The sequence below is a fragment of the Mus caroli genome, unplaced genomic scaffold (assembly GCF_978045245.1).
Source record: "Mus caroli unplaced genomic scaffold, Mus_caroli_1 scaffold_6, whole genome shotgun sequence".
NCBI lineage: Eukaryota > Metazoa > Chordata > Mammalia > Rodentia > Muridae > Mus > Mus caroli.
Window position 1 is genome coordinate 48191881 of NW_028227261.1, and position 27723 is coordinate 48219603.

General features: G+C 48.3%; 1 protein-coding gene across 2 annotated transcripts; it reads left to right on the plus strand.

Annotated features, from left to right (window-relative positions):
• Positions 1 to 6444: 6444 nt before the first annotated feature.
• Positions 6445 to 22498, plus strand: Dio1 (iodothyronine deiodinase 1). 2 transcript variants are annotated; one of them, XM_021161458.3, is made up of 4 exons: positions 6447 to 6845; positions 15999 to 16142; positions 19869 to 20068; positions 21543 to 22498. In XM_021161458.3, the coding sequence occupies exons 1-4, from the start codon at positions 6509 to 6511 to the stop codon at positions 21633 to 21635; spliced, it is 774 nt and encodes a 257-aa protein (XP_021017117.1). In that variant the 5' UTR covers positions 6447 to 6508; the 3' UTR covers positions 21636 to 22498. The 2 variants fall into 2 exon arrangements, with proteins under 2 accessions (XP_021017118.1, XP_021017117.1); XM_021161459.3 differs by lacking the exon at positions 15999 to 16142 and having other exon boundaries at positions 6445 to 6845.
• Positions 22499 to 27723: the final 5225 nt, after the last annotated feature.

Consider the following 27723-nt stretch of genomic DNA (forward strand, 5'->3'; position numbering starts at 1 on the left):
TTTATTTTATGTATGTGAGTATGCCACTGTCTTCAGACACACACCAGAAGAGGGCATTAGGTCCCATTACAGATGGTTGTGAGCCACCATGTGGTTGCTGGGAATTGAATTCTGGATCTCTGGAAGAGCAGTCAGTGCTCTAAACCACTGAGCCGTTTCTCCAGATAATGTTTTCCTAACTGGCAAGCAGTCAGGTGTAATAACACACATTAGTCAATATAATTCATATGGAGGGGCTTTGTCTATGCAGGACCTCCAACTCTCAGAACAATGCTGCAAACCAGAGGGGGGGGGCGCCCTTATTGTATAAGGGGAAAACTGGGCTCAGAGTGCATGCGGAGCACTTTTGGTGAATGTCCGGAATGAACATCAGCTTATGAACTCAGGTGTGCAAGCATGCCCAACACCTCTTCTGTCTCACACTCACTCACCTGCTGCTAACCTCACCCCCGCTGATCTTACTCCAGCTACAGACCCTGAGAAAAGTTCACCCCAAATGCTCACTATGGGCTCCTCATCTTCTTCATGACCAAAACAACTTGGCAGGGAAAGAGTTGACGTGGCTTACATGTCCCAGTCCTAGTCAATCATTGAGGGAAGTCAGGGCACAACTGTGGAGGAATGCTGTTTACTGGCTTGCCTTCTCACACCACCCGGTACCGCCTGCCCAGGTGACACAACCCATAGTGGGCTGGGTCTCACCACATCAATCATCAATCAAGAAAATGCCCTACAGACTTGCCTATGGACAATCTGATAGGGGCAAATGCTCACTTGAGAGTCTCTCCTGGGGGACTTAACCCAGTGATGGGGTTCCAGGCACACATAACCATACCCAGCCCTTTATGTGGGTGCTGGAGATTCACACTCAGGTCCCCATGCTTTCAGAGCAAGTGCTATGACCCACTAAGTCATCTCCTCAGCCCCAGTACAGGCATTTGGAACCAGTGCACCCAAGGGTCAGAAAGCAGCAACAGCCCCATGGCTGGTGATAAGGTGGGTGGGACCTGGGGGGAGGGGCAGGCTGGCAGCATCACAATTCCTAAAGACTCTGAGAAGAGATGCACATCGAAGATAAGGTGCTGAGGCCCTGGAAGAGCAAGAGGTCAATGCTGACAATAGTTAAGAAACAGACTGGCAGCCGGGCGTGGTGGCGCGCGCCTTTAATCCCAGCACTCGGGAGGCAGAGGCAGGTGGATTTCTGAGTTCGAGGCCAGCCTGGTCTACAAAGTGAGTGCCAGGACAGCCAGGGCTACACAGAGAAACCCTGTCTCGAAAAACCAAAAAAAAAAAAAAAAAAAAAAAAAAAAGAAAAAAAAAAAGAAACAGACTGGGTTTGTTGATCTTGCTGCTTGAGACAGGGTCTTGCTCTGTAGACCAGGCTGGCCTTGCATTCATAACGATTCCCCCTGCATCTCCCCCCTAAAGTGCTGGGATTAAACTGTATGATACCGTGCTTAGCCTGCAGACTAGCTTTTCTTAACTTCATTGGAAGCCCTGAGAAAAAAAAGGGTCAGAGCAGCCAGCTGCCATCTTAAGGCACATTGTAGACACTGTACTGTCTCTGTAGAAACTTTGAAGGAGACTTGTTATGTCTTGTTTTGTTTTGAAAAAGAAAAGCTGCCTGAAAATCAGTTTATTGCTAGGAGAGCCAAGTGTCAAAGAGTCCCCAAGGCAGTCTCTTAGTCGCCTCCATCAAAGTACCAGCACACACAGGAGAAGTGGAAACCTGAGAATTGGATGTAGACATTTGGGTAGAAAAGCCATGCACAACTCCCCACTCCCATACTCCCTTGGGTCTCCCTTAGAGGCAGAAGCAATTTTTTTCTGTTGCCCGAGAAAGAAATCTCCCCTTGCTTATAGATGCTATAACAGTGCCAGGTAACTTTCTGTAGCAACAAATACCCAAGCAAACCAATTTAAGAGTGGCAAGGTTTGTGTAAGTTCATGGTTCCAGGGGTTCAGTGTTGTAGGATATTTGATCACATTGTGAACCCCAAGATTGTGAACTGCAAAAATCTCCTCTTGTTGTGGTGTGGCTCAGCCCTAGCACACACCTTTAACCCAAGACCTTTCTGTAAATAGGATTAAATAAAGTCAACCATAGGTCAAGAGGCAGGACAAGCAACTAGTAAATAGGGAGTGAACCTAGGAAAGAGAAAGGAAAGAGAAAGGAAAGAGAAAGAGAAAGGAAAGAGAAAGGAAAGAGTCTCTGAGCTGAAGAGCAGTCAGTGCTCTTACCCGTTGAGCCATCTAGCCAGCCCCTCAAGAGAAACTTCTTATCTTCTGGCCTCCAACCCTTGCCTTCTAGACGTTTCTGCTAGGATTTGTGTAGGCTGAGACAAGCTCCTCACATGCACCATCTGACAGGACTCTGCCTCCGGGCTCTCCCACAGGGCCCCTCACTGCTTTATATATGCTCAGAATGTGATGGAGTTAACAGCTTAAGGACAAACAAGGTCTCACTATATAGCCCAGGCTAGCCTCAAAGTTGTAATCTTCCAGATTCAGCCTCCAAAGCATTGCGATTGCAAGAGTGTCCGTCAAAGCCTCTCTGGGAGACTCTGGCTAAGGGAGATGAGCTCCAGTGGGCAAGTGTTTCTCACGTTCAGACAGAGGGAACCTGACATGTTGTAGTACTCAGATGTCAACAGATGTGACATTTCTCTAGACTTTGACTTAGTGTTCCCTGCCTTTTCCAGCTAGCCTGTATTATGCTAATTTAACGGAAAATGTCAAACAGAGGCTGGGCACACAACTCAGTAAAGTGCTTGCGTAGCATGCAAAATTCCTAGGCTTAATCCCCAGCACCAGGTGTGGTGAAGCCTGGAATTCCAGCCCCAGCAAGATGAGGCAGGACCACAAGAATGTCAAGGGATACAGGAGACCCTACCTCAGAAGAAATAAGGACATAAGAGACAGTTCAGAGCCCTCTTCCTTCCATGGCTTATTGCGCCCTCATGGAGCCCCACCCCGACGGAGAAGCAGAGGCATAAGGATGAACAAGATCACTGTAGGGGCTAGAGAAACAACAGCACACTTAAAAACTTGAAACAAAACACAAATACAAACAAAAAACCCAATACAAAACAATAGTGGCAACAATGCATTTGACCATACACACGTGTGTGCACACACACACATATACTTGGACTGGGGATATCACTAAGTGTGTGTGTGTCTGTGTGTCTGTGTGTCTGTGTGTCTGTCTGTCTGCCTGTCTGTGCATGCGTGCATTCATGTGTTTGTGTGCATGTGTGTTTGTGTGTGTTACTTATATCATTACTGTGACAAAGTACCCAACAAAAATGCAAATTTAAGGAAGAAAGGTTTTATTCTTCCTCACCGTTCAAGGTCACAGTCCATCAAGGTGAGGAAGGCAGCAGGAACTTGAGGCAGTTGGTCACACTGCAACCACAGTCAGGGAGAAAAAGGGTGAATGCTTGCTACTGCTCAGCTCCCTTTCTCCATTTTACAGTCCAGGATCCCAGCCTAGGGAATGGTGCCACCCACAGTGGACAAGTCTTCTTACCTCATTGAATGCAACAGGAAGGTTCAGAGTCATACCTCCACCCCCACCGCTGCTCGCAGCCCCCGACAGGTGATCCTAGATTCTATCAATTGACAAGATCAGTGAATAGATGAATAATGAAATTCAAGCACAATGCCATCTATATTAGCATCCCCAAAGTAAAATATCTTGGTATGAATCTAAAGCTATGTGAACAAGATCTACAAAACTCTGACAGAAGAAACCAAAGAAGACCTGAGAAACCAACGTGTGCCACAGCATGCATGGCCCCTGACACACAAGGAAGATAAACGTAATTTAATTTTTAATTTTGCAATAGTAGGGTACTACTATTGTGCTTGGTAGATTGGCTGTATTAAATGTTTTTTTGTTTGTTTGTTTGGATGGTTGGTTGGTTGGTTTGGTTTTTTGAGACAGGGTTTCTCTGTAGAACCCTTGCTGTCCTGACATTCATTCTGTAGACCGGGCCTTGAATTTAAAGATTTACCTGCCTCAGCCTCCTCAGGGCTGGGGTTAAAGGCGTGGGCCATCATGCCCTTCAGCATTTTTCAACTTTTGATATCTTTGACTTTCAGGGGGTTTATCAGGATATAATATTTGCCATCATGCCCTGATCAGGATATAATTTATCTGTTATTAACAGGTGCTCCATAGCATATGTTATCAGAGAATTGCAAACTGTGTTGAGAGATGCTGAGGTACACAGAATAGCAAAAATGCAAAATACTGATGATACCGAACACTGGCAAAGGTATGAAGCAACAGATGTGGAATCTTGTCATTGCTGGGGGCCATGTAAAATATCCCTGACACGTTGCAAGACAGGTGCGGTTACCTACAAGTCCAAGCCTACTTCTACTACACAAGCCATCAGCTACACCCACTGGAGAGCCAAAGGAGTCGACAAGCTGTCTCCATCTGCCTATGATGCTTGCATCTGCTTTGTCTATGATTTGAGAGCAACCTAGATGTTCCCCAGTTGATGAATGGATCAAGTTGAGTATAGTCAGACAATGGGAATTACCACATTCAAAAGAAATAAGCTACCAAGTCAGAAAACTTAACTGGATGCCACTAAACAAAAGAAGGGAACCAGAAAAGACTGCAGATAAGATTCTAACTTACATGAAATGAAGGGGCAGGGAGAGGGCCCAGGGCACACCCTCCCCAAAAGGCTCTGCCTCCAGAAATATGGCCATTCACTGCCAGCTGTGACTGAGTAAAGTATTATTTTTCATTATTGAAAGAACCAATTTTATTTTATTTGTTGTATTTTATTTTGTAGTTCTGGGGATATACACAGGATTTGTACATGACTGGCAAGTGAGTTTTCATTGAGGCACAACCCCAGCCAGCCTTTGTATTATTAAAACATACACACACACACACACACACCTTCTCCCCACCACATGAGAGAGAGAGAGAGAGAGAGAGAGAGAGAGAGAGAGAGAGAGAGAGAGAGAAAGAGAGAGGAAGGAGGAGGAGGGAGGGAGAGAGGGAGGGAAGGGAGGGAAGGGAGGGAGGGAGGGAGGGAGGGAGGGAGGGAAGGGAGGGAGAGAGGGAGAAGAGATAGCCAACAGGGTAAAGTGTTTGTTGTTCTTGCAGGGCACTTGGATTCTGCTCCCAAAACACACATGGCAACCATCCATAGCTCCACTTCTAGATGATTCTACACTCTCTTCTGACCTCCTCGGATGCCAGGCATGCACAGGGCACACATATATTTAAAAGACATCTAACCTTAAAAGCTAGTCATAGCCAGGTGGTGGTGGTGCACACCGTTAATACCAACACTAGGGAGGTAGAGGCAGGCACATCTCTTTGAGTCTCAGGCCAGCCTGGTCTACAGAGCTAGTTCCAGGACAGTCATGGATACACAGAGAAACCCTGTCTCAAAAGACAAAAGCAAACAAACAAAACAAAACAAAACACAGCTAGTCATTTGCAAGAGATTTTTTTTCTTTCCCTTCCTTTCTTTTATCCTCCTTCCCCTCCTCCTCCTCCTCCTCCTCCTCCTCCTCCTTCTTTTTCCTCCTCCTCTTCCCCCTCCTCCTCCTTCTTTTTCCTCCTCCTCTTCCCCCTCCTCCTCCTTCTTTTTCCTCCTCCTCTTCCCCCTCCTCCTCCTCCTCCTTCTTTTTCCTCCTCCTCTTCCCCCTCCTCCTCCTCCTCCTTCTTTTTCCTCCTCTTCCTCCCCCTCCTCCTCTTCTAACAGGGCCTGGAACTTACTAATGTACACAAAGCTGGCTTTAAACTCACAGAGATCGCCCTGCCTCAGTCTCCTGAGTGCTGGGCTAAGTGTGCTGCTACAGCAGCTGGGATCTTCTGACTCTTTTTTTTTTTTTTTTTTTAGATTTATTTTATTTATTTATTATATGTAAGTACACTGTAGCTGTTCTCAGACGCACCAGAAGAGGGCATCAGATCTCATTACGGGTGGTTGTGAGCCACCATGTGGTTGCTGGGATTTGAACTTCGGACCTTTGGAAGAGCAGTCGGGTGCTCTTACCCACTGAGCCATCTCACCAGCCCTTCTGACTCTTTTTTGCTGTTGCTGCTGCTGCTGCTGCTGCTGTTGTTGTTTTAAATGGCTGGATATTAACTGTATTAAATAGTGGAGCTCATTATGCTTTGCCAGGGTCCCTTTCAATGTGATCTTTTCAAATGTTTGTTTAAAAAATAAAATCAGAGGGAAGCTAAGAATCTCCCAAAAGGTAACAAAGAGCCCAGAGGGTAATTACTAGAGAGAGCCCCGTGCCTGAATCCGGAGGGTAATTACTACACAGAGCCCCGTGCCCTGGGTTCGGAATTTTCCACCCAATTGACAGCAAGGCAAACACCTGCTGTCCTGGCACGCTTGGTCCTCTTGTCAGGGTTGGCTGCAGTAGCCTGCACCTTTGTCCAGCTCCACCCAGTGCTGTCTGGCTGAGGCCTCTCCTTCAGTCTGCAGGCTCAGAGCCACTTCTGCCCTGTGCTGAGATGGGGCTGCCCCAGCTATGGCTGTGGCTGAAGCGGCTTGTGATATTCCTGCAGGTGGCCTTGGAGGTGGCTGTAGGCAAGGTGCTAATGACGCTGTTCCCAGGGAGAGTCAAACAGAGCATCCTGGCCATGGGCCAGAAGACCGGGATGGCCAGGAACCCCCGATTCGCCCCTGACAACTGGGTCCCCACCTTCTTCGGCATCCAGTACTTCTGGTTTGTCCTGAAGGTCCGCTGGCAGAGACTGGAAGACAGGGCTGAGTTTGGGGGGCTGGCCCCCAACTGCACCGTGGTCTGCCTCTCAGGACAGAAGTGCAACATCTGGGATTTCATTCAAGGTCAGCTCAGGGGCTCGGAGCAGTGGGGATGGGTGGGGTGGAGAGGTGGGATGGAAAGCACCAGGCTTTCTATCATCACTCCAGCTGCTCCTGGGCGGCTTCTTGTCCTTCTGCTCAGTGGTGGGACTCTCCCGGGGGTTTTCTCTCTCTTGGCTGGTATCTTCCCAGGGTTCATATCACAAGCCAAGTGCTCTGGCCTTCCAACTCCTGGATGTAGGCAGTTCATCTTTATCTGGTGAAATCCTTCTCAGCTTCCAGTCTGATGTACAGTGCCACTTCCTGCAGGAAGCCCACCCTGACTTCCCCAGGTTACCCTTTTTATGTGCCAACTAGCATCCTACACTTTGCTTTTCTTGACACTCAAGGTTTGCAGCCCTAAGTTTCACCTGCCACCCTTACTAGCCTACAAATTCACAGGGGATGACCAATAACCCACTAGAGCACCCTGCGTCTGATGTGACACAGGGCAGTGGTTTATGAGTTATGAGACCTCTCTGTTCTCCATCCTCCTCTCCATGGGGTATAATGGTCTGCTTGGGTTTTGGAAGCCCTAACTAGTCCTCACTGCTCCTCTCTCTGGCAGACCATCTCTCTTGACAGCTGCCAGATCAATCTTTCCCAAGACCACCCAGTGCAGCACCCTGTGGCATCTCCCTCCTGCATTCAGGGGGCATCCTGGGCTAGGCTGGTGTTCACAGTCTTCCCGAGTCAGGCTTAGACTTTTCACCCCAACATTATTTCCAAGATTTCTTCATGCTAACACTACTAGACCAATGTGGGACTTTGCCCATCCTGGACTTGACTTCTATGTGCCCTTTTAACACCATCTAATGATTTGGAACAACCTTTTGTGCAGCCAGCCTATGCACCAGGGTCCAGCTCCATACCTCGTTCTCTGAGATGCCACTTCAGGTCTCTCTAATGAGGGGGCTGCTGTCTCCCTGCAGGAACCAGACTTCCCTGCCTGCCCCTTCCCTCAAAGAACTGCTTCTTCCTACCCAGCTACTGCCACCCCTGCTCCCCCCAGCAGAGCTCCCCGGGAAAGAGCTGTGTTTGATTCAGTTAACCCCAGGGCACCAAGACAGGGGGATAACCCAGCGATTTTCAAAGCCTGTTCTTTGGAATCCAAGCCCCTCAGATAAGCTTCACTACTTAGAGTTTCCAGGGCAAACCAGTTTGGGAACCTCCACATCCTGTGTCAGCCTCCTGTGACCGCCACAAGACAAGTGGCAGATGGAACGTCCAGAAAGGCTCTGGAGCTTAAAAAGCAGATCTGTAAAATATGTCCCCGCCCCAGCTCCTCTCGGGAAGCCTTTGATGGTCACACTGATTCCTAACACCACCCTTTGGGAAATGTTGGCCTAACGGGAGCCCCTCAGTCTGGGGGGGGGGGGGGATGGAGAGATCTGAGAGTCTAAGCTGACTGAGTGAGTGTCAGGTCAGATCCAGGATCAGCCTTCTTCTATGCATCTCACAGTGCTCCCTGATGGACAGTCACAGAGTGGTCCCTTGTGTGCCAGACCCTCAGGTAGACATCAGGAGCCCAGGCAGTATCCTTCTTCTAGACTTAAGGACTTTACAGTCCATGGCAGAGAAGAATAGAACAAGCAAATTCAATGGTCCTGTGACATGCAGGGGCAGGCAGAGCCTGCCTGCCTGCAGGACTTGGAAGGCTTCCTGGAGGAAAGTTCAAATATTCAAAGTAGTAGAAGAAGGAGGAGAGCCTCTCTCTCTCTCTCTCTCTCTCTCTCTCTCTCTCTCTCTCTCTCTGTCTCTCACCTCATTAATGAATTTAAACTGTAACATGAAAAGGACCTTAGTTCATTCAGCCAACAGTTAGCACACAGCCCTGAGACTGAGATCAATAAGAACAGTGGTTTTTATGCTGTGTTTCCGGTGGGACAGACACTGGTGGGACAGACCAAACTGCTGGAGACAGTCTGACGAGCAGATCCCTGGAAGCCACCTGACCCAGGGCCAGCTCACGGAACTCACGTGTGTCTTCTCTCAGTTAAAAAGAGTTCTGTTTTCCAGGTGTGGTAGCAAACGCCTGTTGTCCCAGCACTAGGGAAACAGAGGCAGGAGGACTGGCGTTCAGAGCCAACCTGGGGTATATAATGAGAACTGTCTCAAAAACTACTGGCTAGGGAGTTTGCCTAGCACACACAAGACTCTGGGTTTCAATCCCAATCCAAAAATAAGAACAGCAAATCAGGCATGGTGTCAGGTGTCTATAATCTTCAAACTCTAGAAGTAGAGGCAAGAAGATCAGAAATACAAGCTCATTCTACTTAGAGAGTTGTAGGCCAGCCTGGGCTACATGAGACCCTGATTAAAATAAAGAAAGTAGGATGTAGTGGACCAGAGAGATGGCTTGGCAGTTAGGAATGGCTGCTGCTCTTCTAGAAAGCCTGAGTTTGGTTCCCAGGATCCATGTTGGGCAGTTCACAACTGCCTGTAACTCCAGCTCCATGGGATCTGCCTCCTTCTTCTGGCCTCTGCAGGCACCTGGACACACACACACACACACACACTTTTTATGAAAAGGAAAAGGGAGTGTACACCTTGTCCCTTATCTCTGCTGCTGTATCAGAAAGCAAATGATACAGGAGGCAGAGATAGACCACCTAACCTTCATTTATAAAATGAAGTTGAGTTTCAGTGCATTGACAACAGCATGCCCTGAAATCACAGGCATTGGTGAAACAGATATAAGTGCCACAGATTTCTGCCCCAGGACACTTCACAGCTCAGAGAGAGAGAGAGAGAGAGAGAGAGAGAGAGAGGATGGGAGGGGAGAAGGTTCTGGAGAAGACTCGGGTTCCCTGCCTGAGCCACTGGGGAAGGCTGCAGGAAGGACACTGGGGACCCTAACAGCCTTGAAGCCCTGGGGCAAACGAGGACAAGAATTCAGGGAACAACCCAGGACAGAGGGCAAGGGGCAGGTGAGTTCCCAGATGTGGAAACTGGGTGTAAGGGGAGGCTGCTGAGGTCATCAGGAACCAGAGCTGGAGGGTGTCCTGTCTCCTACCCGCAGGTACACACATGCCTCAAAGTGTTGGTTAGTTTTGGGGAGGATTTCCAAATAGGGTTATCAAGATCAATTACAAAGACATCCTATAGCCCTTCAGAAACTCCCAGGCCTTTGGCACACCAAAGGATGCTTTGGGTATAAACACAGGGCTCATTTTAGAGCTACCCACTGGAAGTCCAGGAAGGTTTCTTACAGATAATCTAGTGTGACCTCTTGAGTGTTTCGGAAGCAAAGGACGAGAGTGATACAGAACCGCTCAGAGTCCCATAGCGAGTTCTCAGTGGAGTCTGTGCTTTGGGCCTACTTTCTACTGTTGCATGCCACACTGGGGCCTCAGATTCCCACGCAGCATGCACATCCTGCTGAACACCACACACACGCACAGAGGAAACTCTTGATCTGCAGTCTCTCCAAGTATCCAGAGGAGGTGTCACCTGGTAATGATAAAAGGGGCTTTTCTGCAGAGAGAGCCTGGGCCAGAGGCTCACATGCTGGCCCGGGGCGGGCGGGGGCGGGAGGATATGAGCGTGAGTCTGTTCTCCTGTTTATAGAACACTGCAGTCCTTACCTGACACCCTCACGATGTGGTCTGTGGCCTGTGGACACTAGCAGTGTGCCAGCCATAAGCACCCACACTTCCTCTTTCTGCTGCCAGGTGGACTTTGCCCTGGCTGCTCATCACCATGTCGGCCACACTCTAGATGGATAAACAGATGCGCCTGTCCTTTTTGGGGCCTGTTGAATTTTTTGCCCATTAAAAGCAAAATTCCAGACAGCTAACATTTAAAACTGGTCCTAACTGGAAACCCATTTTCTTACCTGACAAGTGGTTCTCTAGGGTCATTACAGTTCAGTGACCAGCCACTTGTCAGCGACTGGCCTCAGAGCCTCCCCTGCGAAGGCCCTGTCACATGAGGACGAGTCATTATTCAATCAACCATCAGGGACAGAGAAGCCATACACACACTCAGGAGCCTCCCAGGGCCTCCTAAAAAAACAGTTTGTGAACCAGATAAGGAGGGCTTTGTGTCTGCAGAGAAACCAGCCTATCTTCCCTTTACACTAGAGGCTGAACATTTATTTATTTACTTATTTTTTAATTTATTTTGTGTGTATGTTTAAGTGTACACACGCATATGTCACAGTGCGCATGTGGAGGTCCAGAGATAACTTGAAGGAGCAGGTTTTCTCCTCCCACCACGTGGTTCCGTGCTTGACAGCAAGCCCCCTTACCTTCAAGCCACTTTGCTGGCCCCAAGTTATGAAATGATAACTGCTCGCTCTTGCCTCTCTCTTTACTTGAGTACCAGAAAACTCAAAAGTGAACACATGGCTGTGTTCCAGCAAATGCACAGACGCCAACGATGCAGCTCAGTATCTGGCCCTGCGTGTTTGAAGCCTTGGGTTTTAACATCCTGCATGGCTAAAAAGTAAACTGAACGTCAGAGGTGCAGAGCACCTTGGAGCCTCTCTGCCCATTTCCTGTTCTGCTCTGTGCTTTTCAGAAGGCCACGATCTCTTTCCCTGGTTATTATTTTCTATTTTAACATGTATGCAAGCTGCTTCAAATCCCATGCAGAGCATGGAGGACGTGTGATGATGACCTGAAACACAGGGCAGCTGAGGCGCCTCCACCACCGGCTAGCAGCGTGCTCTTCCGTTCTGCCTCTCCCCACCGTGCATTAGCCTTGGCTCTCACCTCTCCAGTGCCACCCATCTGCCACTCCCCAAACCCCATCCCACTCTGTCTTTTCTCTACACAGCAGCTAGTGTGCCATTCAAGTATGAATCTGATTACTACACAAAGCTAGGGAATTTTGAAATCATCAGATCCTACTCTGGCTTCCTTTAAAAATAATTTTATTACATTTTAAATTTTATTTTTATGTGCACGTATGCATAGATGTACATGTGTGGGGGGACGAGTTTTCCACAAGTGTGTCGTGGTGCATGTGTGGAGGTTCAGGCAAAACGGCTCAGTAGGTGAAAGTGTCTGTAGCCAAGTGAGACAGCCTGAGTTCACTTCCCAAGGCCCGCATGGTGGCAGGAAAGAATAGACGTTTGCAAGTTGTTGTCTACTTACTGCTACACAGGCACACCTACCTACACACCCACACCCACATACACACACACACATAGACAACACACCCACAAACCTACATACACACACCTACACACACCCACATATACACACACCTACACACCTATACATACACACACCTATTCACACCCCCACACCTACATACACATCCACTCACACCCATACACACACCTACACACACACCTACATACACCCACACACACCTAAACACACCCACACAGCTACATACACACACCCCTACACACACCCACACACATACACACACACCTACATACACCCACATACACCCATATACCCACACACACCCATACATCCATATACACCCACACATCTACACACACCCACATACCTATACACGCACACACTTATACACACCTATACACACATACCTACACACACACCCACACATCCCCACACACCCATATACCCACATATACCCACACACCCACATACACCCACACACCTACACACACCCACATACCTACACACGCACACACACATACCTACACACCTATACACACATTCCTACACACACACAAACAGCCATACACCCCCCACACCCCAGACACCCACATATACCCACACACCTACACACACCCACACACCTAATACACCCACATACCTTTGCACCCAAACATACCCACATACATATATACCCACACATACACATGCACACATAAACACACATATACAGACATATACATAGAGAAACACACACACACACACACACAGAAGAGACTTGGGCTCAAGAGAACTAAAAGCATCTAGAGACTTGGATATGAGCTGTCTTATAACAACAGCAGTTAGATCACATCTTGCAGTTGCTGTGGTTGGAATGTCCACCACTGGCCACTCCTGAGGGGTACCACATCCGGACTAAGAATGAGTTCTCCTATCTCAGTGACTCTAGGATAAAAGAACTGAATGGGGAGTGCTGCCGGCCCCTGGTTGCTGGGGCAGGGGCATGCTGCTTCTCTGGTCTTCCAGAGAGCAAGGCTGGACATGCTGTCCCACCAATCATACGCAGAATAGAAATTCCAAATGAGAAAGAGGATGAAGAAGCCAGGTGGGTAAGAATTATAGCTTATTCCCACCCACCCCCACTCCCCCCAACTTTATAGCTCTGGCACTTTCTAACACAGCTAGAATAAAACCCAGCAGCTCTTTCTCCAGCCCATTGCAGTCTCTGCCAGCACCACCCTTGGTGCCAGGTTCCAGACAGTGGTCTTACAGGTCCTTAAACAAACTGGGCTCTGTCCCTCCTTGAGGACTTTGAACATTGACTCCCTTTGCCTGAGATGCCCTTCTCCCTTTCCCCAGGGCTGATTTGTTTCAGGCCTTCGCCTCTCAGGCTGAATGGCAGCTCCCCAGAGGCCCTCCCTGCTCTACCTGTCTGCAGTGGGCCACACTTTCTAGTCTCTTTCATAACACTTACCACAGTTTCTCAATGCTTCAATTGCCTGTTCATCGCCTATGGCCAATCTCCCAGCTGAATAAACCCCACACCACACAGAGGCAGATTCCTGATGTCTTCCTTCTCCACGGACTGCTACCTGTGGTGGTGACCCTGGCATGCTGTAAATTCAGAATAAATGCTTATAGACAGAATGTGTGTGCGCCTAAAGCAGGGGACAGGAGTATGAACCCTTAGGGGCAAGGAGGAGTTTGGGTGATGTGGCTGCTCAAACAGGTCATGTCACTATGCAGGGCTAGCAAGCCTCCAGTAGATGTGTGGCTAGGACTCAACAGGTCTTTAGCTTTAGCCATAGAAACCTCAGGATACAATAGCGGCTCACCCAGGGATTTCCCCAGCCTTGACTGAAGAGTTACAGAAGGCTCCTGCCTAGAGCTGACTTTGTAGGCTTGAGACCAAGGGTTCCCACGGTCAGAAAGGCCTTGTGCTTGGGGATCTAGTGCTCTGCGGAAGTTAGCCTGAGATTCTTCCTGATGTTATCTTTTTTGGAGGGTGGTATTGTGAGTAGAGTCTCACTACGTGACTGGCCTCAAACTCGCAGCACTCACCTGCCTCAGCCTCCCCAGTTCTGGTACTACAAACTTGTACCACTATGCCAAACCACGAGTTCATCTTCGAATCTGCATTCTGTGGGACAATGAATGAGCTCTGGGGGCTTGGACCTCAGGATCCTCAGCCCACACAAGTACAGCCTTTTCTGAATGTCAGAGGCACATTATTCTCCAGGACTCATCTATCTCTGGCGTGCCTTCCTGCTCCTACAGTGAGTGCAGTCACTTTCTGCCCCAGAAGGGGCAAGATCACTAAACAGGAAAGGCAAGATCTAGTGTGGGCATTCTCCAGTGTCTCATGGCAAGGTGCTGTCCCCATCATGAACTGGCATTGACACTGCAATTTGGTAAAGTGACTGGGAAGGACCTGGAGGGAGAGGCCTCTACTTCGTAAAGGTACCTGGAACATTCAGAACTAGAAAAGGCAATGCCCCGTGGGAGGAAGGACACGCAGGTAGGAGTGGGCAGCTGCTGGCTCAACCTCTGTGCTCCTAGCAGAAAGTGGGAGGGGTTTGGGGCTGCAATATGACCATGGAGGCCTATTGTCAAGTATGGTGTTAAATAGAAGCTAAGTAAAACACCTGCCAGGTGATGAGAGAGGCCACAGGGGCATGAAGAATCTGTATAGCAAACTTAGCAGCTCTTTGGGGGGGGGGGGACAGGGTTTCTCTGTATAGCCCTGGCTGTCCTGGAACTCACTTTGTAGACCAGACTGGCCTTGAACTCAGAAATCTGCCTGCCTCTGCCTCCCAAGTGCTGGGATTAAAGGTGTGTGCCACCATGCCCGGCGGGTGTGCATTCTTTTAAGGTCTATTTTCTATCTTATGTGTATGTGTCCATGTCTGTGTATATGTATGTGCCTCACCTGTGTGCCTGGTGCCTCAGAGGCCGGAAGAGAGTGTCTGATCCCTGGAACTGGAATTGCCAGTGGTGAATGGACTCTGCAAGATCAAAGTGCCCTAAAGTGCTGAGCCACAGTTCCAGCTCCTGTAGAGTCCGTGTTTTCATGTTCATCGAGGAAACAGCGGTCCTTTTAATAGAAAGAGCACTAACTTGCAAGTCCAGAAGTCAGTCTTCATTTTAACTCCACCGCTGACCTGCTGTGTGCTGAAGCAAGTCCATAAACATCAGGTGCTTTGTAAAAGTGAGAGAGAATTGCCAGGCATGGGGCTGCACTCAGGAGGCAGATCTTTTTGAGTTCAAGGCCAGCCTTGTCTACATAGTGAGATCCAAGCTAGCCAGGGCTATATCATTAAAGCACATTGTCTCAAAATGGGGAGTAACTACCTACCCTGAATATTAGCCATCACATCTCATAGAGGATGGGTGTCTGCCCACCTTATAACTACATTCTTCAGGGAAGGATTTTTTTATTTTGACTACTGTACTGGCTAGTTTTGTGTCAACTTGACACAGCTGGAGTTATCACAGAGAAAGGAGCTTCAGTTGAGGAAATGCCTCCATGAGATCCAACTGTAAGGCATTTTCTCAATTAGTGATCAAGGGGGAAAGGCCCCTTGTGGGTGGGACCATCCCTGGGCTGGTAGTCTTGGGTTCTATAAGAGAGCAGGCTGAGCAAGCCAGGGGAGGCAAGCCAGTAAAGAACATCCCTCCATGGCCTCTGCATCAGCTCCTGCTTTCTGACCTGCTTGAGTTCCAGTCCTGACTTCCTTTGGTGATGAACAGCAGTATGGAAGTGTAAGCTGAATAAACCTTTCCTCCCCAACTTGCTTCTTGGTCATGATGTTTGTGCAGGAATAGAAATCCTGACTAAGACAACTACCATCTAGCATCTAGTGGTAGTCAAAAGAGACACTCTGCTTCCAGAGAGGCAAAAGCCAGCCCTACCCCCAACTAGTCATACCGTCTAGACTTGTCATGGTGCCCGGGACTCATCCCACAGGGGCAGAAGGAACAGAATTGAATCCAGGAGGGAAGACAGTACATGTGAAAGAACCCATGCAAGTCTCAGCTATGGTTCCTTGTGTTGCAGGCAGCAGGCCCCTGGTGTTGAACTTTGGCAGTTGCACCTGACCTTCATTTCTTCTCAAATTTGACCAGTTCAAGAGACTCGTAGATGACTTTGCTTCCACAGCCGATTTCCTCATCATTTACATTGAAGAAGCTCACGCCACAGGTACAGAGCTTTGGTGACCCCCATACTCTTGGGGACACTGCTAAAGCAGACACCTTCATAGATCTAAGTTGCATTCTAGATAATGGTAACCTTCCCTCCCCGTCTGAGGACCATGCTCGGAGGAACACTGCTGTAGATCAGCTCTTTCTTACATGATAAGTAGGAGTCCCTTTCCAGCCCTAACCACGCACGTCATTACCACTGTTGCCACACAAGATACCTTGTTCCTATGCTAAGATAGTTGAAATGGTGAGACAGGCATTGTTCCTTACAATGAATGGACAGACTTTCCTTTTAGAAACATCCATGTCTTGGTCCTTGAACTCTGAAGGGTGATCAGACGGATCCCCATTTCCCTGGGCCTCATGGGGACTGAACCCTCAAATTTAGCCCCATCTCAAATTCAGAGTTTGAAGAAGGCTTCCATGGTGGAGGGGAACCATTGCTCACCTGCCTCTACAAACAGTGGGAGAGGTTCTCTGAGTCCGTGTCACCCGGGACTCTGTAGTGTCCATGTCCCAGTCAGGACTCTGTGGAAACTGGGTGAATGAGCATTCAGGCTGCAGTGTCTTTGCTGACTTGCCCATGAGTGGGGAGCACAGAGATCTCTCTGATTGTTTTCACCCCCATTTGGCCATGTGGTGCACAACTCAGTGTGGTCTGTATCCTCGTGTGGCATTGAAGTCCTTGAAGATAGGATTGTCTAGATTGCTTGTTGAAAGTGCATATTCCCGGGCCTCAACCTAAGCCTACTATATTTTTATTTCTCTGCACTCAAACGCCTGAGAATTTTCAACTTAATACTCTGTTCATTTGAGAGGCAGCGTCCTTTCTCATTTACATTTGGGAGTAAATTTAAAATATCATGGGATAATAAGTGTGTGGATATGAGCATGCTCTCCCCTGCAGTTTTATGTATATTTAAACTTTTCCATAAAATATATTTTCAAAGAATGGCTTATGCACCAAACAGTGTTGGTATATGCCTTTAATCCCAACACTTGGGAGGCACAGTAGGTGAATCTCTGAGTTCAAGGCCACCTTGGTCTACAGAGGGAGTTCTAATACAGCCAGGACCACACAGAGAAACCCTGTCTCAAAAAAACAAAAAACAAAGAAAGAAAGAAAAGGAAGGAAGGAAGAAAGAGGGAGAGGGAGAGGAAGAGGGAGAGGGGGAGGGGGAGGGAGAAGGGAGAAGGGAGAAGGGAGAAGGGAGAAGGGAGAAGGGAGAAGGGAGAAGGGAGAAGGGAGAAGGGAGAAGGGAGAAGGGAGAAGGGAGAAGGGAGAAGGGAGAAGGGAGAGGGGATTGATTAGACAATAGGAGCTCCAGCACACAGTAGTGCCTCTCTTTGTGAGAAGCAGCGCCCTGGGCATTCCACTAAGATCTGTAATCTCCATAGCTGAGAAGAGACAGGGCTATGACAGTCTTAGAAATTACAGATGGAGCTCAGCCAAAGCTGGTTAGGTTCTGGGTGGCACTTCTCAAACTTTCATAAGGTCACCTGGAGGTCCTATTTGGATGCTGGAGAGCTGGGATGTGGCCAGAGAAAGCCGGGGCAGCTGGCCTAGGGACCACACTTTTAAGAATAAAGTCCTAGAGGACCCAACTTTCACTTCCAAAAGAACAAGTTGTTAGTTGTAGCAGGCTGGGGTCACCCTAGCCCTGACTCCTGGTTCTGACGCCTGAGGCATTTGTTCTGAAGTCAGACCCATCCAGTCTTACCCTTTCTAGAACTCAGACCTGACCACCCACTTGAGCCACTGAGGAAAAACTTCCTGTAATTGTCACCTCTGGGTCTTGCTCCCCTACGGCACACAGTTCTTCCTCCCCATCTCCTGCTCTGAGATGCTTTTTTTTTTGGGGGGGGGGGTTGAGACAGGGCTTCTCTTTATAGCTCTGGCTGTCCTGGAGCTCACTTTGTAGACCAGGCTGGCCTCAAACTCAGAAATCCACCTGCCTCTGCCTCCCGAGTGCTGGGATTAAAGGCGTGTGCCACCACGCCCAGCTCGAGATGCTTTTTTTTTTTTTTAAAAGATTTATTTATTTATTATATGTAAGTACACTGTAGCTGTCTTCAGACACTCCAGAAGAGGGCGCCAGATCTTGTTACGGATGGTTGTGAGCCACCATGTGGTTGCTGGGATTTGAACTCTGGACCTTCGGAAGAGCAGTCGGGTGCTCTTACCCACTGAGCCATCTCACCAGCCCTCGAGATGCTTTTTTTATCAGTCAGAACTGGACGTAAACTTCAGAGAGAAAATGTAGAGAGCTAGTGTCAACCAATCCTAGGGATGCTGGGTTCTGTAGCCAAAATCAGTTGGTTGGCTTTCCTGTGCTTATCCAGGTAAATGCAGGGGTCGTGACACAGTGGGATGGGTGGTCACAGACTGGGTTTTAGACCTGGGTACAGGTCCTGCTCCATCATGTGTTGGCTATGTGACCTCAGTCAACTTCCAGCCTTGTTTCTCTACTTCAAACGTAGAAGAACAGTGGCTGCCTTGCAGAATCACTGGGCTGTACTCAACAAGCTTGCTCTGTGCTCAAGCCCATGCTGGACCCAGGGAGAGAGAAACAAGAGCCCCCTTCCTGTAAGAGCTCACCTTTAATACTGAATGGCGGGCTGGTGAGATGGCTCAGCCGTTAAGAGCACTGACTGCTCTTCCAAAGGTCCTGAGTTCAAATCCCAGCAACCACATGGTGGCTCACAACCATCCGTAATGAAATCTGACTCCCTCTTCTGGAGAGTCTGACGACAGTTACAGTGTACTTATATATAATAATAAATAAATCTTTAAAAAAAAAAACTGAATGGCATTAAGGAGCCTGGATTCCAGCTTGAGGGTGATAGGAATCCATCAAAAGATCTAGGCAGGGGAGTGACAAGTGCAGATTTGCATTTTGGGAAGAACTCTGTGGTAAGAACTAGTTAGGAGAGGGGAGTTATTGAAATTCCAGAGCAATAGGTTTTGGATTTGTTTTGTTTTGTTTCGAGACAGGTTTTCCTGGTATGGCCCTGGCTGTCCTGGAACTCCCTCTGTATACCAGGCTGGCCTCTGTAGACCCTCCTGCCTCTTAATCCCAAATGCTGGGATTAAGGCGTGCAACACTATTGCCCAGCCAGACTAGTGGTTGCTAAACTGTCCAGTACCTAAGAATCATGGAGAAGGGTGTGAAAACACGCACTTAATAGCCGTTCCTCGATGGCCTAGAGCAAGGGATTCCCTGTTACTAACAGGGGTTGGGGTGAGGATGGAGGCCACAGGGAACAGGGAGTGGGTGGAGGAGTGGGGAGACGGGACGGGACCAGGACTGGACACGGGACCTCACATGGATTTAACCACTGCTCTGACCTTTGCTTCTAAATTCGGTTGAGGCAATGACAACCCTGCATGCTGGGAGCTGTCTCCACTCTCACTGCCACCCTAGACAGGCTGACTCTCCCTCAACAAAGCCCCCCCAGTGGTTCAAAGGCAGATGGAAGATCAAGAACCACTTTGTCCAACTGTCTCTCATTGAAGACCCGAGGCCCGCCAGTCAGCCGCACAGGTAGTGCTTTGGTTCTGGTAACCCTGTGTGGCCTTGCACTTCGTCTCTGAAGGGAGACTTGGCCGATTTCTCCCACAGGACACTGCTTTGTGAGGCTTTCTGTTAAAGGTAGGTGGGGTTTAAACTCCGGGAACTGTATGTCCCATCTGTGCAACTGCAGTCTAACCTTCCTCTTGCAGATGGCTGGGCTTTTAAGAACAACGTGGACATCCGGCAGCACCGGAGCCTCCAGGAGCGTGTGCAGGCGGCACGCCTGCTGCTGGCCAGGAGCCCCCAGTGCCCTGTGGTGGTGGACACAATGCAGAACCAGAGCAGCCAGCTCTACGCGGCCCTGCCTGAGAGGCTCTACGTGGTACAGGAGGGCAGGATCCGCTACAAGGTGGTGACTTAGGCTTAGGGGTCTGGGGAAGGGCAAGGGTCACAGGGACAGAGGAAGATTTCATCGCAGGGAGAGCGCTATTCCATTACTTCTCACACATGTAACCCGGGGGAGTCCTCTTGCCTCAAGGCCTTCCTGCCTTCTCTTTTGCAAAATGGGATTGGTCTTTGTCCGGTGCTATGTGAAGCGGTGCCCACGAACATGCTAGCATTAGAGGTGCAAGCTCCTGGCTTCCTCAGCATCCAGTGTCTGGTTTAATCTTTGTCTCTTGGTGTTGTTTAGTTTCTATTCACCTGTCTGTCTGTCTATCTATCCATCTCTCTATCTCTATCTCTATCTATCTATCTATCTATCTATCTATCCATCCATCTATCATCTATCTATCTATCTATCCATCTATCCATCTATCTATCCATCCATCTATCATCTATCTATCTATCCATCTATCCATCTATCTATCCATCCATCTATCATCTATCTATCTATCCATTTATCTATTTATCCATCTATTCATCTATCCATCCATCTATCATCTATCTATCCATCTATTCATCTATCTATCTATCTGAGGCAAGATCTCTCTACATAGCTCCAGCTGTCCTGGAACTCACTGGGCTGGCCTTGAACTCACAGAGATCTACCTGCCTCTGCCTTCTAAATGCTAGGATTAAAGGCTGTACCTTCATAACTAGTCTTTGGTTTTAATCTTTACCATTACATTTGCATTTGTCTTACATGTGTGGGGGGGGCATGCAGGCTACTGTGAGCACGCGGAGGTCAGAGGGTAATTTGCGGGGTCAGTTTCTTCTTTCACCAGGTGAATCTTGAGGATAAAGCTCAGGCCATTGGGCTTGGCAGCTTGCAGAGGGGAACTTGATGAGACGACGGGAAGTCAGTGGGCAAGTGGTGAGGCACATTGGGGCAAGGCATGGCTAGGGAATTCAGCACTCAGAGGACCAGGGTCTGGCTCTGGACCAGAGGACATCTTCCTCCAAAGGCCAAGGAGAGCCATAGGAAGGTTCTGGGCAGAGGAATCATGGTCTGATCGGCTTTGTACTGTACAGATCGCTGGTGTCTGTGGAGAGAGGACAAAGAGAGTAGCAACTAAGGACAGAAAGTAGGATTCTTGCCCAAATCGGGATGAAGAGGACTGAGCTAGGGCAGAGGGTCTGGACAGCCAGCGGTGGTTCTGTGGAAGGAACTCAGTGTGAGGGCTGATGTTTCAAGAGGAGCTTATGGTTGGGCCCCTCCTCCTGACCTCTGTCACTTTGCCTGTGTTTCCTCTCTTACTTCCCTGCCCAGTCTTACATTGTAGACTGTTGGCGCCACTGCAGTTTCCCTGAGTGACCTGACCCTCCTCAAGGCTGTAACTATCCTGTGTTTACAACTCCCATGTAGCTATCATTAGCCACACCCCACACATGACAGGCATTCTAGGCTGAGACCTCTGACGCCTGCCTCGCCTCTCTTGCAGGGTAAAGCTGGCCCTTGGAACTACAATCCTGAGGAAGTCCGAGCTGTCCTGGAAGAGCTTTGCACTCCACCTAGACACGTGCCTCAGCTCTAGGGGACCAGCAGGAAGGTTCCCCAAGCTTGGTACTTTCCCACACCAGCGCAGGTGTCTTTTACCTTTGACCTGTGTTCCCAGATGAAGTACTAGCTCAGATTTTTCTGATCTAAACAAATAACTACCAGGGAGGCAATGCAGCTCACAGCCCAAACTGTGACAACCAGAAATAAAGCAATGCTGAGCTGTTAGCCAAAGTAAGTTACAGCTCCACACTGCTCCCACAGCAGAGACCAATCCAGTGTGTCCACCTTCTGGTGGGAGGGCACTCACTCATGCTTGGATGACAGACTTCTGAAGTGTAGTGACTCCTGATGATGACATCAAAAGCTCAATCCATTTGTCCAATTTTGCCACTTATAGACCCAGTCGTGTAAAATGCTGAACTGGTTGTTTAGCACAAGCAAGAGGCAGGCACGTTCTGCTTGTAGGAACCAAAGGCATCGGAAACACTTTTCTGGCTGAAAGATGGAAATCCCGTTGAGATTGTTGGTGATGGGTGTTTCCATGGCAACATAGAATCTCATTCTACTCCCTCTACCATCTTGAAATAGATTGCACAGGCATCTGGCTCCCTGGCACTGATGCCAAAGCTTTATAACTTTAACCAAACCAAATCACAGGTGCAAGCAAAAGCTGCCATGTAGGCCCTGTTGTGACTCTGTCCTCCTGGTTCACAGTCTCTTACTGGTCTTTTGTGTTCGATGGCATTGGACTGATAGGTAGCCATGGGTTCATCTGTCATGTCTGCTTCTTTTTATATTTGTGTATGATGGTCACAGTGTAAAGTTCCCACAGCTGTGACTTGATTTTTAAAAATGTCGGAAGATGCAGCAAGCTAACAATTAAAATCTGTCAGGCTATTTTTGAGTGGCTCCAGTGTGATCCTTACATCTTCCTTTCTGACTGGTGTAGGCCTGCTCCGTCGTCCTTTCTGACAGCCCACGTGTAATGTAATCAGTTAAGCCTCATTTGCTGGAGGGACTCGGTTCTGGAGGAAGAACACTCAGATGTGGCACTAGTCGAATGTATTGTCTTATGAAGTGGTGTGGAAGGGATGTAGCTGTTCACATCACAACAAAGAACCTTTAAAGGTGATGATCGAGTGGACATGGGAAATATTTTGCCAACACACAAACAGTTCCTTCTTGACGCTGCCCCAGGGGCTACACCCAATACTTTAGCACTGCATTTATGTATTGATGTAGGTGAGTCAGGATCTAGTTAGACAGTCCAGAATGGCTGCGAATTCATAATCCTCAGACTCAGAGTAGCTGGGACTCAAGGTATGTTCAACTATATCAAACTATTTTACCCTTGCAAGTACTTGGTTTATTTCATTTTATTTAGACAGTGACTCTTGTAGCTCAGGTTGGCCTCACATTCTAGGGTAGCCCCAGTTATCCTCAAATTCCTGATCCTTGTGTCTCCACTTCCCACATACTGGGATTAAAGGCCCATGCCACGATGCCTGACTGCTTTACCTTAAAGAAAAAAATCAGCTGGGCGTGGTGGCGCACGCCTTTAATCCCAGCACTCGGGAGGCAGAGGCAGGCTCCAGGACAGCCAGAGCTATAAAGAGAAACCCTGTCTCGAAAAACCAAAAAAAAAGAAAAAAATCGGGTCAGGTATGATGCTTCCTTAATCCCAGCACTCAGGAGGCAGAGGCATTCGAATCTCTGTGAGTTCAAGACCAGCCTGGTCTACACAAGGAGTTACAGGTCATCCAGGGCTACATAGTGAGATTATATTCCAAGGGCCTTGGAGAAGTGGCTCAGCAGTTGAGAACACTCATTATTCTGGTGGAAGGCTGTTTCCGGCAGCCAGATAGGTCACAAACAACTGTAACTCAGCTCCAAGGGATGTGACAACCTCTTCTTGCCTATAAGGATACTCCAAAACACACGACAGGAGGCACACAGACACACATACGCAAAAATCATAAATATAGTAATCATAATAAAGACTAAAGAGATGGCTCAGTGACTAAGAGCACTTGCCACTCACAGAGGACCTGAGTCCAGCTTCTAACACCCCCATGGAGACTGACTAGCGTATAGAACTCCAGCTATAGGTGGTTGTGGTGCCTCTTCTGGCCTCCTTGGGTACCAGGCACACATGGTGCACTTACATTCATGCAAATACTGGTACCAGCCTCAAACTCTAAAGTAGCTACAGCTATCCTCAAAGTCCTGATCCTCCTGTCTACCAAGTACTGGGATTACAGACATATCTGCTAAAAAAATAAATAATGCTGGTGTGGTACACACCATGGGGAAGGATGAAGCAGGAGGATCCTAACTGAAGCCAACCTGGGCTCCATACATTGTAAGACTCTGCCTCAAACAAACAGGCAAACAAACTACATGTTAGTTATTAGCCTTCTACCTTAGACACCTTCAGATGTATTCTCACGTAATTTCTTTCTTCTTCTGCCAAAGGACATTATTTATCCCCATTTGTGGATGATGGAGTCAGGGCTCAGGGTAGTGTGAGTTCTCTGAGCTAATAAATCACACACTGAGATCTGCATAGGCCAGAGTCCTGGAGCTGTGCTAACTGATCATGTGACATTGTTTAAGCTGCCTCAGTATCCTGAAGGATGAAACAGGACATGAGTAGTGACTCCCCAGAGGATTCATGAGCAAGGCCTCAGAACCATGCCTGGCCCAGAGAAAGTGACACAGAGTGCCACTGCTGTCCCACTGTCCTGCTGTCCTGCTGTTCCACCACTGCCTCCTTGGGCCCTCCTTTCTTTTCAGAGCCAGTGTGTGTGAAAGGACAATACAGTCATGAAATAAAGATTCTCTGCATTGCTCCATAACTCGATAACCCAGGCATGGGTCTGTCTGGTGACCCTGAGAGGGGACAGCTGCGAGAATGGCCGGACTGATGCAGAGTGGGCACTGCCCTCCTTCCGCTGCACTCGGTAAGGCTGCAGTCTCTAGACCACTTCTCACGCTCCCTCAGTCCCTGTCTGTAAAGCATAGCAAACTTCCTGGTTGTCAACAAATGAGAACGCTGAGACCAAATTCTTGGAATGAAACAGACCTCCATTTTCCCAGTTCAGTTCTCTACAATACGCTAAGCACCGAGAGCTGATTCTTTTCTGGGTGCAAAGCAATGCAAGATGGGCAAGATGTATGTGAAGAGACACCACGAGCACATCAGCCCTTACACAGGCAATATTTAACGGGGGCTGGCTTACAGTTAGTTCATCATGGTCAAGGCAGTATGCAGGCAGACATGGTGTTGGAGAGGTAGCTGAGAGTTCTACATCTGAATTGACTGGCACCGGGAAGAGAAAGATACTGGGCCTAGCTTGAGCATTTGAAACCCCAAAGCCCATCCTTAGTGACACACTTCCTCCAACAAGGTCACACACATCTTAATCCTTCCAAATAGTGCAACTCTCTGTGAGTCTATGGGGGCTATTTTTGTTCAAACCACCATAACATAGCTGAGGTGTCCAGCCTAACCTCATGGGGATCAGATACAGGCTAGGATGTGCTAGAGCTGCAGACACAGAGGAGAGAGCCAATCCTCTGAGCTGGTGAATCCAGCAAAGCTTTAGGAGCTGGTGACACTTGAGCTTGGTCTTCAAGGACCCTGCACTTCCACACTTGGGAAGGGTACATGCAGAGGATGTGTACTGGTTCGTTTTTGTTGTGAACTTGATGAAAACAAGAGTCACTTGGGAAGTGGGGATCTCAGTCAAAGAACTGCCTGGATTAGATTGGCCTGTATGAGGATATCTGTGATCATTCTCTTGATTGCTAATTGATTTAGGAAGGTTCAGGCCACTGTGGGTGGTATCATTCCTAGGCAGATGGGTCTGGACTTGTTTGTGTGTACGTGTGTGTGTGTGTGTGTGTGTGTGTACACATACATACAGGAAGGGGTAAGATGGTGGCAATGAGCAACACTCATCCAGGGTCCCTGATTCCTGGTTCCTGTCTGGGGTTCCTGCTATGACTGTCCTCAGTGATGGATTATAACCTGGAACTGTAAGATGGGGTAAACTCGTTCTTCTCCAAGTTGCATAGTGTTTATTACAACAAGAGAATAAACCAGAGAGAAGCTTAAGTCTAATTGATGATGGAGAGAGAGAGAGAGAGGGAGAGCGCACTCTAGGTGTAGATTCCAAGAATAAACTCCTTCTTGCCTAATATTATGAGTTACTGGTAGGTGAAAGACGTTGGTTGGTACTAATGACTTATTTAAAAGTAGTTGGCTCTCAACATCAACTGACCTGAAGGAGCAAATTCACTACTGTTTATGGCTCTAGTTAGCAGTGTGCATCTGGGAGAGAAGGGCCTAACACTGAGATGGACTACAGTCTCATGCAATAGCCAACTTTTTTCAGAGTGCCAATTTAGACCCTGAGGGTTGGGAGGAATCACACCGGTGAGGTTTTCAAGCACAAGGACAAGCCACAGGTGGCAAAAACTGAGAAACTGAGGTCACAAGACTTTTGTCTTGTTTTCTTGGCATTTTCTCACAAGCACTCAGAATTCTCATATGACTGCATTCTTGGATTGTGCTCTGACACACTACTATCTATACACTTCTTCCCATTCGTTAGTTCTGTTTGCTTAATGGGATCAAGTCCAGACCTCCTGCATGCTGGACAAGTGCTCTCTCATTGGGCTACACCTATTTATTGTCCCTGTGTCTGCATTTGAAGGGAGGACTCCCACATCATAGTTTCCTTGTTCATGAGGGTGGTGCCCTGTGTAGTACTTGGCTATATGTAAGGACTCTGAGCCTGAACCTCATTCCGACAGAACAGAGACAATTAAAATAGTATATCCAGTCTAGGAATGGTAGCACACTCTTGTAATCCCAACACCAAGGGGGTCAAGATGGGAAGATTTCAAGTCAAGACCTGCCTAGGCTGTATATAGTGTATTTTAGGGTAGCCTGGGCTAATGACACAAGAACAGATTTTTTTTCCCCTTCCCCATGTATGTGTGTATTTTATCAAATGTCATTAGCTGATTGGCCGAGAAAAGACCAGGATTAGAATCCCCAGCAGTTTAACTCACTGAAGCTACCAGGAGCTTGCCAAGGAGGCCACAGGACCCTATGCCCTGAAGCCTCATGTGTTCATAAAACCCAGCTGTCGCCTTTAAGCTGAAAGCACGGTGAGTGAGCTAAGGCACCTGAGATTTATGGACATTGTTAGATGATCTTCTGGCAGCTAAGTTATGGAGGAGGCAACTCAGGTCAATCTTACGTACTTCTCCTGGCACGTGAATAATTTATTCTACCAGGAAAGCCATAGATCCCTTTATACTTGAAGTCCAGCAACTCGACCAAAGCCTACTCCAGTGTGGATTGTCCTATAGCAAATGTTCCTAGAATGCAGGAGTCACAGGAATTGGCAGGTGCCTACCTACAGTCCCAGCTACCCTATCCGAGGACCACTTGCATCTGGGAATTCTGTGTGTAGTTTCTCTTGCAAAATATGTTCTGCATCTCCTTGATTATCCCGGGAGTTTACTTGTTTTATAGTTTCCAGTCATCTGACCCCATCGCACAGTGGTTCTCACATTTGTGCATGCAGTGAAACTGCCTGGCAGGCTCGATAAGACGCAGATGCTTGAGTCTTGCTTGCAGAGTTTGGGGTCCAGTAGGCTTGGGGGTGAGATGAGGGACCTGCTTCTCCAACAAGTTTCCAGAGATGAACCCAGCACTGATGTTCCAGGACCACCCTTGCAGATGCGCTGCCTCAATGGATATTGCTGGTGCTCTGCCCAGATGCCCTGTCTATGCTCATAGCAGCTGCAGTGAGTGCTGGCTGCTGAGGGTTCACAGGCACCCCTGTTCCTGAGAACTGCCCTCAACAAGAGCCGTCTTACCAGAACACCTAAGGGATTGTCCTCCATCCGAGTGTGAGCTGGAAGTGTGCAAACACTGGTCCCTTGTTGAAGGTGACCAGCATACCTGGCACCTCTCATACTCTGAGGCTAGCTGGGAGATTGGAATAAGGGGAGACTTTGGGTACAGCTATCTTGAGTTAGCCTTTGTCGTTGCTCTCTGCTGCTCCTTACTTCCTGTCTTAGTTAGGGTTTTACTGCTGTGA